This window comes from Diaphorina citri, unplaced genomic scaffold, assembly GCF_000475195.1.
Source record: "Diaphorina citri unplaced genomic scaffold, Diaci psyllid genome assembly version 1.1 scaffold80, whole genome shotgun sequence".
Lineage (NCBI taxonomy): Eukaryota > Metazoa > Arthropoda > Insecta > Hemiptera > Psyllidae > Diaphorina > Diaphorina citri.
Window position 1 is genome coordinate 38,458 of NW_007377517.1, and position 10,715 is coordinate 49,172.

The 10,715-nt window shown below is 39.6% G+C and overlaps 1 protein-coding gene across 1 annotated transcript in view; it reads right to left on the minus strand.

Annotated features, from left to right (window-relative positions):
• Window positions 1-625: 625 nt before the first annotated feature.
• Window positions 626-10,715, minus strand: part of LOC103522579 — a 23,744-nt gene continuing 13,654 nt past the window's right edge. The window contains exons 4-6 of the mRNA XM_026832647.1: window positions 4,370-4,611; window positions 1,758-1,912; window positions 626-1,378 (exon numbers count right to left, since the gene is read on the minus strand). Of these exons, the coding sequence (XP_026688448.1) occupies window positions 1,125-1,378; window positions 1,758-1,912; window positions 4,370-4,611 (651 nt within the window). The 3' untranslated portion in view covers window positions 626-1,124. The remainder of the gene's footprint in view (window positions 1,379-1,757; window positions 1,913-4,369; window positions 4,612-10,715) is intronic.

The window sequence follows — 10,715 nt, forward strand, 5'->3', positions numbered from 1 at the left end:
TCAGTGGATATCACAGCATCATACTGTAAGTCTAAACTCTTAACTTTTGTCTGTTACACCTATAGCTACAAATAATCTTCGTATTAAATGGGTAAAAGACTCAAACAAAGAAACAATCCCAGAAGGGTTTTTGACTTTTGTCCTTTCTTGACCCCTCAATACAGAAAACACAAGTGGAGAACGACAAGACCCTAGCAGTTACAGTTCCCTCTGTCAAACCTCTTTAAAAAAATGCCTAGAAGACTTTTTTGTCTGGTCAATTTGCCTCGCAATACTGTCTTGTGCTTCTTCGGTGATTCTAAATGTTTCATTCTCACATAAGTAAGTACCTAATACTGCTTCTGCTCAAAGGAAAAGACCAAAAGAAAGAGAAAACAAAAGTAAAGAAATAAGCAACGTCTAGCAAACTAAATGCACAATGCTCTAATCTTCGTTTATACCCAATGATTTAGATACTTTGATACCTCCACCAAAATTAGTGGAGATGCCAAATTTTCACACTCGTAAAGATAGAGGAAAATTGACAATACATGGGGAACGGAAATGAAGGATGAGACCGATATTCGGCCACCTTCCCCTGTCTTCATCGTGTGAATATATTGCATGTTTTTCTGACTCTAGGTGAGCGATTGTCAATCGGGGGTACGCTACCCCTGGGGGCAAGTGAGAGACCCTCTGGAGGTACGCGAGAAATTGTGTAATGGCGGACAAAAGCAAATTAATTTTGAATTTTTACGGCAGTGCAGTACAGCTCAAAACGTACTGAATAGGTATAGGTACAGCTCAATAGGTATTGATTTTGTTTAGAACTCAGTATAGTAATGGTACACATCAACCTAGTTAAGGGTACCCGGTACTCATTATGATGGTGGCGGGGGTACGTGAAATTAAATCCGGGTACCCAAGGGGTACGCGGGGCGAAAAAAGGTTGAAGACCGCTGCTCTATAGAATCCAATCCGCTTTATGGGATTGCGGCTCCCAAAGGTAAAGCTAGTGGTCACCCCTGCTCTATAGCCTCTAGGTATACCATTATCATAGGTTTGGTTTTCGCGCTACTTAAAGTCGCGCGTCTACGCGTCCAGTGTGAGACGTGCCTTAACTGTATGGACGCGAATTGGTGTGTCTACGCGTCTTTCGGCGTCAGTATGGCTCGCGTCGTTTGATATACCTTGCGGAACCCCAGCTTCATGTACAGACTCTGCGACGCATCGTTCTCCGGCCGAATCACCACGAACGGAATGTAGCCACGTGCGTGCACCACCCGCGTCAGGTATTGCGCAAGGTAGAACCCGTAGCCTTTGCGTCGGAACTCGGGCAGGGTTTGCATTGAGAACATGGCGCCATAGTACGACTGCATCATCCACGCGGCTAGCTGACCTGAAGAATAACAGGGATAGTCATAAAATCTTAAGCTCAGTACCTACGTACCCACCGGATTTTTTTTTTTTTTTTTTTTTTTTTTTTTTTTTTTTAAAGTTGCCACGTTTGGGGAAAAAAAAATTTTTCTCTTTTTTTTTTTTTTTTTTTTTTTTTGCAACAGTTGCACAGTTGTGGAAAAACAAATGTTTCGACTGTTGAAGTCAGCCTAGTTAGCTTGGTTGGTAGCGGGTCTACCATGTAAGCGCTAGGCCGCAGGTCCGCAGGGGTAAGGTTCGTTCTCGGAATGGCTGGCTTTCTAATCCTTCTCTCTTCGATTTTGGGGCGATAAGACCCTAGCAGTTACAATTCCCTCTATTAAACCTCTTCAAAATCTTACCTGTGGTGGAGTCGAATATCCCATAGGCAGGCAGCACGTTGACCAGGATCTTGAAGATATCAATGTCCTCCATGTCGTTAGCAGGATAAAGGTTATGTATCGTCTCTACGTTATCCTTCGTTAGCTGCTTCATCACAATCTCCTCACTGGGCAGTCTGAAACACAGCGAAGCTTTCAACTCTCTTCGCCATTTGAAAAAGTTCAAGTTACTAATAGGGGAAAAGTTCAAGTTACTATGGGGGAAAGTTCAAGTTCAACTCTCTTCGCCATTTGAAAAAGTTCAAGTTACTACGGGGGGAAAAGTTCAAGTTCAACTCTCTTCGCCATTTGAAAAAGTTCAAGTTACAACGGGGGAAAAGTTCAAGTTCAGCTCTTTTCGCCATTGGGAAAAGTTCAAGTTACGGGGAAACTAAAAAGTGGAAGGCAGTAAACGATACGTAGGTATACGTACATATTGTACACAAATTCGGTAATAATAAAGAAAACTGAGAACAGCAGGGCTGGTCAGAGGCTTAAACGGGCTCTGGTGATAAGTACTACCCTCGACCCTAAGTTCAAGTCCAACTCTCTTCGCCATTGGGAAAAGTTCAAGTTACTATGGGGAAAAGTTCAAGTTCAACTCTCTTCGCCATTTGAAAAAGTTCAAGTTACTACGGGGGAAAAGTTCAAGTTCAACTCTCTTCGCCATTGGGAAAAGTTCAAGTTACGGGGAAACTAAAAAGTGGAAGGCAGTAAACGATACGTATACCTACGTACATATTGTACACAAATTCGGTAGTAACATTTATTAGTGTGTTAACATTGCCAACGAAAAAAAAATCGGAAAAATTGTAGGTAACTTTGGACGAAGAAAAAATTTAGTGTGAACGGGAAATTCGTTCAAGGACTAAACCCTAATACTAAACCCTAACTCTAGCGGAAAGAATAATGAACTCACTGTTCAATGGATAAATCATCAGAGGGTTCGGAGCACATGTAGACATCTCCGTAGACCTTCTCCAGAGTGCCTATGTGAGGGAAAAGTTCAAGTCCAACTCTCTTCGCCATTGGGAAAAGTTCAAGTTACTATGGGGGGAAAAGTTCAAGTTCAACTCTCTTCGCCAGTTCGCCATTGGGAAAAGTTCAATTTACGGGGAAACTAAAAAAGTGGAAGGCAGTAAACGATACGTATACGTACATATTGTACACAAATTCGGTAATAAAATTTATTAGTGTGTTAACATTGCCAACGAAAAAAAAATCGAAAAAATTGTAGGTAACTTTGAACGAAGAAAAAATTTAGTGTGAACGGGAAATTCGTTCAGTGTGGAAGGACTATGCTAAACCCTAACTCTAGCGGAAAGGATAATGAACTCACTGTTCAATGGATAAATCATCAGAGGGTTCGGAGCACATGTAGACATCTCCGTAGACCTTCTCCAGAGTGCCTATGTCCTGATAGAACGACTCTATCCGGTCCATAATGGCGGAGTGGATGAAGTTGATGAACAAAGGCTTCGTCCAGTCTATAAGAACATCCTCGGTCTGGAGTAGGTCGAGCCGATCCAGACAGTCGTGTGGACAGTACACGCTGAAACTTTCGTACAGTAGTCCGTTTGGCTGAAACAAGAAATCCACGAATGAAATTAAATTTCAAGTATAATGGCCTTCTCTGTAGGTAATTATGAGAACAGCCTATATCTGAAGTATTACATGGAATTGTAGAGAACCCAAAATAATAATGAAATACGAATGAATCGGAAAACCTAGTAATAATGGAATAGGAATGATGCTGACTGAGGTCTTCCAAATTGCAAAAGGCTGGTCAAAATAAAAGTGAATCTATACAAGCATGAAAAAGAATAGCTTGGGCTGAATGTAGAATCAATGACCTAATGTAGGTAATATTTACGTAGATAATAAAAGAGAAATTTCTTTACGAAAAGCATTACCAAGTTTAGAAAATACATTTGAGGAGCACATTTTTACTTTTTGGATATTTTTACCCTTGGATAAAAAGTGAAAAAGTTTATCAATAGGTAGGAATCTTAATAGATGGCTCTGTAACTTTGTGGAAGAGAAGATACACATTTGAGGAGCACATTTTTACTTTTTTTGGATATTTTTACCCTTGGATAAAAAATGAAAAAGTTTATCAATAGGTAGGAATCTTAATAGATGGCTCTGTAACTTTGTTGAAGTCAGTATTGGTATAAAAGTGCTTTTCCCACTCAGGTAAAAAACCTGCTTTTAAACATGTACGTAGGTACGTGTAGTGAACTCTATCAACAAAGGACAAAGGGCATGTGTGTCGACTTTGCCTTCAAACATGAACAGAACGGCCTTCAAAGCTCATTTTAATTAGAGTCCCATGTTTAACAGTGAAACACGATAGCTTTTTAGCTTGGCACTCGAAACATTCGACATAATATGTCATTATTATTGGCATATTATTACAGACGGCCTCAGAAAGTTCAGACACGAATCGAGGGCTCCTTATACAGGGTGTCTACCGGACTGGAAAACCGGGAAAACCGGGAAAAGTCAGGGAATTTCATGGAGACTGGAAAAGTCAGGGAAAAGTGTGTGGAAGGACTAAACCCTAACTCTAGCGGAAAGGATAATGAACTCACTGTTCAATGGATAAATCATTAGAGGGCTCGGAGCACATGTAGACATCTCCGTAGACCTTCTCCAGAGTGCCTATGTCCTGATAGAACGACTCTATCCGGTCCATAATGGCGGAGTGGATGAAGTTGATGAACAAAGGCTTCGTCCAGTCTATAAGAACATCCTCGGTCTGGAGTAGGTCGAGCCGATCCAGACAGTCGTGTGGACAGTACACGCTGAAACTTTCGTACAGTAGTCCGTTTGGCTGAAACAAGAAATCCACGAATGAAATTAAATTTCAAGTATAATGGCCTTCATTTTCACATTCGTACAAGAACGGTACACAGTACACACAGCCCATCTATCCGGGAACAATCAATGTTCCTAAGGATAGGTGGGTTGGAAATTATTATTATTATTATTATTAGGTAGGTAGGTAAGTACCTAAGGGAAAAATACCGTAATCTACGTGTTACGCTTTGAGACAGACAGAGCCGTACCTATCCAGATTTTGGATACTCCAAATTTCCGGAATCTTGCCTACAGTACAGGAGAAAAATGAAGTTCGAGGTTGACCCCCCTAAATAAGGTCCTGGAGACAGATATGTAATAATAATCACATTTTTTTTTTCTTTTTTTTTAAGAGGTTTGACAGAGGGAACTGTAACTGCTATGGTCTTATCGTCCCGAAATCGAAGAGAGTAGAAAGACAGGATAGGAGAAAGCCAGCCGTTCCGAGGACGAACATTATCCCATCAGGATAAAATCCGCCCCGGGCGGGAATCGACCCCGCGGCCTAGCGCTTACAAGGCAGACGCACTACCAACTAAGCTCACATCAGCTAGGTAGTTGTCTATATAAAAAGCACCTAGTCTGTGGAAGGAGAAGAAAAATCAGACTAAGTAGGTAGTGGGTAGTGCAAAAAAAAAGGTATTATCTCCCTGTACCTACATAGTAATAGTTATCAGTATAGGCACACTGTACAAAAAGAAAGCTTTAGGGTAAATGTACCAATTATTCGCCCCTTAAGAAAAAAGCGTCCCAGTTATTTGCTCCATTGACATTCCCTCCACCGACCCCCCACAACATCACCTTAAATATTTGCTATAAAACAATCTCGAGTTCAATGTCATCATTTTTTTTTTTTTTTTTAAGAAATTGCGAACAAATTGGTTGTCTGAAGGGACGAAAATTACTTTTCTTCAAGGGGGCCAAAAAGGTTCCAAAAAACCTACAGTCAAGTACAGTCACTCTTCCAAAACAACTTGGACCGAAGGTATAACCGTTTTTGTCTGGAAAAGTCTAAACCCAGGGGGCCAATAATGGGTACACTTAGCCTTCTAATAGGAACTATTATACCCCTCGTCTTGAGTAAAATGTAGGAAAAACTGCAAAAGGCCTATTGATAAAAGAAGACAAAACAGAAAAGGTTTAAAAGCATAGTCATGTTTTGAGTTGACTTCCTGGTAGTCATGGGAATTGAAAGGAATTGAAAGTGGGTGAGAAGAGCAACTTTGTGACATAGTTCACATTCATTCATAGTTGATCACTACTACTAAACTTGTCAACTATATAGCCTACAGCAGAGATAATACATATTCAATATCCATCCTTATTTTCCCCTGATAAAGATAGGTACATGAATTTTTAGTTTTTAGATTTTTAACCCGACGATTTTGCATTTGGTTAGTTTTTACCTTTGAACTCTTGACATTCGCGCGCCTCCCGGCACGCTTGATATATGTCTGTTTGTTTGTTGGTTCATTTGTTCTTGTTTGTTTGTTTGTTTGTTTGTTGTACCAGAACTCTCGAACAATTAGTCCGAGGTTAACCTGACTATATAGGGAAATCCTCGTTTCATCTCAACCCCGAGTTGGTAAAACCCAGCATTAGTTAAGCCAACTGTATCTTGGATTTTTCAGCACACAATATCAAAGATTTTCTTTTTTTTTTTTTTTTTTTTTTTTTAATGGTCATCGCCATGGGAATCGGTTTCGTTTCTGGAAGGAAAGGACAGCGCTATTGTTCTAAGCTGAAAAAACCTCTCTCGAAATTTACATGACGGCCTTGGCTGACCATTGTTCACATCAATGGTTTTTTGTAATGCAACCCTGACCCAAAGAAAATGTGCCATTATACAAAGTACAACTGCATCGGATGTAACATTAACTGTTGCAGTATGGCTGACCTTTTCATTGCCATGCGGTCAGAAAGACTCTAAAGCCTCTACTAAATTGAGATGGAGAAGAAAGAAATAGGTAAACAATATTTTCCCTGAGAATTTTTTTTTATTACATACCTACTAGCCTTCCTAGTTCTAAGTATCTGCTAGTTCCTAGACTTCCTAGTTCTAAGTAGTACCTATCTGCTAGCAGATAGATAGTTTAACTATAACCATTCATTCACTGATTCTTCTTCTTCTTCTTCTTCCTTCTCCTCCTCCTCCTCCTCCTTCTTCTTCTCCTCCTCCTTCTTCTTCTTCTTCTTCTTCTTCTTCTCCTCTTCCTTCTCCTCCTCCTTCTTCTCCTCCTCCTTCTTCTTCTCCTTCTTCTTCTCCTCCTCCTTATTCTTCTTCTTCTCCTCCTCCTTCTTCTCCTCCTTTTGCTTTATTTGAAAGGTTTTGCATTCAGAAAATGTAAGAAAAAAGGAAGGGTTCAGGGTAAATATGGAAATCAGGTCATACCTTATGATGTTTGCATAGAGAGGATGGCATGAGATAGAAAGAAACTTTTCAGATAGATAGTTTAACTATAACCATTCATTCACTGATTCTTCTTCTTCCTTCTCCTCCTCCTTCTTCTTCTCCTCCTCCTCCTTCTTCTTCTTCTCCTTCTCCTCCTTTTTCTTCTCCTCCTCCTTCTTCTTCTCCTTCTTCTTCTCCTCCTCCTTATTCTTCTTCTCCTTTTGCTTTATTTGAAAGGTTTTGCATTCAGAAAATGTAAGCAAACAGGAAGGGTTCAGGGTAAATATGGAAATCAGGTCATACCTTATGATGTTTGCATAGAGAGGATGGCATGAGATAGAAAGAAACTTTTCTATTTTCTCGTTTGCAAGCTAGGGGAAACACTCCAAAAGAAATCCCAGTTTTGGAGGGAAGCAGAAGTTGGATAGACGAGAAAAAACTTTTGAATGATGCAATATTACTTTACTTTATTACTGCCAGGGCCATTTGCCTAGAAAAATAGCCAGCCTAGTTAGCTGAGTTGGTAGTGCGTTTGCCTTATAAACGCTGGGCCGCAGGTTCGATTCCCGCCCGGGGTGGATTTTATCCTGATGGGATAATGTTCGTTCTCGGAACGGCTGGCTTTCTCCTATCCTGTCTTCCTCCTCTCTTCGATTTCAGAACGACAAGACCCTAGCAGTTACAGTTCCCTCTGTCAAACCTCTTTAAAAAAATGCCTAGAAGACTTTTTTGTCTGGTCAATTTGCCTCGCAATACTGTCTTGTGCTTCTTCGGTGATTCTAAATGTTTCATTCTCACATAAGTAAGTACCTAATACTGCTTCTGCTCAAAGGAAAAGACCAAAAGAAAGAGAAAACAAAAGTAAAGAAATAAGCAACGTCTAGCAAACTAAATGCACAATGCTCTAATCTTCGTTTATACCCAATGATTTAGATACTTTGATACCTCCACCAAAATTAGTGGAGATGCCAAATTTTCACACTCGTAAAGATAGAGGAAAATTGACAATACATGGGGAACGGAAATGAAGGATGAGACCGATATTCGGCCACCTTCCCCTGTCTTCATCGTGTGAATATATTGCATGTTTTTCTTCTTCTTCTTCTTCTTCTTCTTCCTTTTTTTCTTTTTTTACCTATCTATTTTCTTCTATCCTACTTCCTGTCTCTCGTGTCTTATCTATTTATCTTTTTTGATTTTTTTTTTTTTTTATCAACACAAGTTTTATTCTTTCCATTCTTATTCTAACTTCGTACCCATATTTTATTATTTTCAACCTAGAACTCTCTAACCTTTGAGGAAAAAAGTTCTCTCTTCTCATACCTCTATATCTAGCTACCTAGTGAGTCAGTAAGGTAAGAAAGTAGGTAACTTGTAACTTATATAGGTACTATTAAGCTAGATAAAAATAAACTCTTTGACCAACCTCAGTGGTGCAGTTGTTAATGCGTTGGACTTTGGATCTGGAGGTTGGTGGTTCGAGTCCAAGTCGAATCATATAAAATTTATCTAGGTGTAACAATCGGGGAACGATATTTGTGACAAGCATTTAAATATGCTTAACACAATTAAACATTCCTTATAAACTCTTTGTAGCAGGTATCTAAATCAGAACTTTTTCACAACTTCAGTGGATATCACAGCATCATACTGTAGGTAAGTCTAAACTCTTAACTTTTGTCTGTTATATATCTAGCTACAAATAATCTTCGTATTAAACGGGTAAAAGACTCAAACAAAGAAACAATCCCAGAAGGGTTTTTGACTTTTGTCCTTTCTTGACCCCTCAATACAGAAAACACAAGTGGATTAAAGAAAAATAATTCGTTTTTAGTGGGAAAATTACACCCCAGAGGAGAGAGAGAGAGAGAGAGAGAATTAATTAGAAATGAAATTATGTAAATAAAAAATAGTCGAGACGAAAGTAAACAAAGGAAAACTCCTTCAGCTTAACCCTCTCAATGAACTTTACCAAAATCCAAAATAAATAATGAAAAGCAATCGATTACATTTTTTTTTTTTTTTTTTTTTTTAGGGTTTGACAGAGGGAACTGTAACTGCTAAGGTCTTGTCGTCCCGAAATCGAAGAGAGAAAGGAGACAGGATAGTACCTAGAAAGCCAGTCGTTCCGAGAACGAACAATATCCCATCAGGATAAAATGCGCCCCAGGCGGGAATCGAACCCGCGGCCTAGCGCTTACAAGGCAGACGCGCTACTAACCAAGCTAACAAGGCTGGCTGATTACAAAATTAAATTTTCGTTCTAATTCGCAGGCAACAGCTAATTGTAGGCTATAGGCAGCAGCGGTCGTTAGCTAGGAGGGTAGCAAGCCCTATAGTTCGCGGGTTCGATTTCCGCCCGGGACGAACTTTATCCTAAACAGATAAGACTCGTTCTCGGAACGGCTAGCTTTCTCCTATTCTGTGCTCCTAACGTTCAAAAGCAGAGTGGAGTGGAGAGCATAGAGCTTTCTGCTCTCAGTAGTCTCAGTTCAATGCGGTTTGAAGTCATCGCTTCCCTCTATCGTTTCCTTACCTCTACCTGCTCAAACCAACCTCAGTGGTGCAGTGGTTAGCACGGTGGACTTTGAATCTGGAGGTTGGTGGTTCGAGTCCAAGTCATGTCATGAAATTTAGCGTACCTAGTGCATTAAGCAGGGAACGACATTTGTGACAAGCATTTATGCTTAACACAATTAAAATTCCTTTTCCTCTACCTGCTCAATGCTCTAACCGCTATGCTCTCCACTCACAGCCTTTAGCCGTTCCCACTTGTCGTGAGTTTCATCCGATTTTTTTTCCCGAATGTCCTTGTAGGCAATGTAATTTAAATGAGAGTGTTCCCACTACACACGACACGATTTTTTTCCGAACGCCAAGTGGGAACAGGCCTTGAGACCTCGGTTGTTACAGTTTCCTCTATGAAACCTTTAAAAAAAAATCCAAAGGTCGCCTATATGGAGTGTGCAATTTGCATGTTGGTAATGAAACATACAGTCTGAATTCTAAAACAAGCATACCATATATAAAATATAACTGTGTATACCTATAGGTATTTACTCATACGAATTTTTTTCGCGATTTTTTAGTCCGTCCTTCCTTTATTATTACAATAGTAATAAAAAGGTATAAGGGACGGACTATTGTATTCGCTTCGGTGTCGTCTTGTGGGGAACAAGGTTGAAATTTTTTCCCTCAGGAATTATTTCCATATCTGAAATAAAAAGACAAATTGGTCGGGTGAAAGGTGAACACAACATTTCGAAATAAAGATGTTTCCACACTTAGACGATCGATGTGGATTGACGTCGATTGACGGCCGGTCGACCGTGGGGAACAAGGTTGAAATTTTTTCCCTCAGGAATTATTTCCATATCTGAAATGACAAGAAATTGGTCGTGTGAAAGGTGAACACAACATTTCGAAATAAAGATGTTTCCACACTTAGACGATCGATGTGGATTGACGTCGATTGACGGCCGGTCGACTATAATGTGGACTCACCTTAAGAACCTAGGTAGGTAGGTATAGGTATGTAGTTCATCTTGTAAAAATTCTATTAAAAAAATATAATACCTAATAAAAATAAAATCCATTCTGATAAGCCTCAGTTGTTAGCAGCTATAAAGTGGGTGCTTTTGTATTAATATCATTTTTTTTTTTTTTTTTTTTTTTTTTTTTTTTTC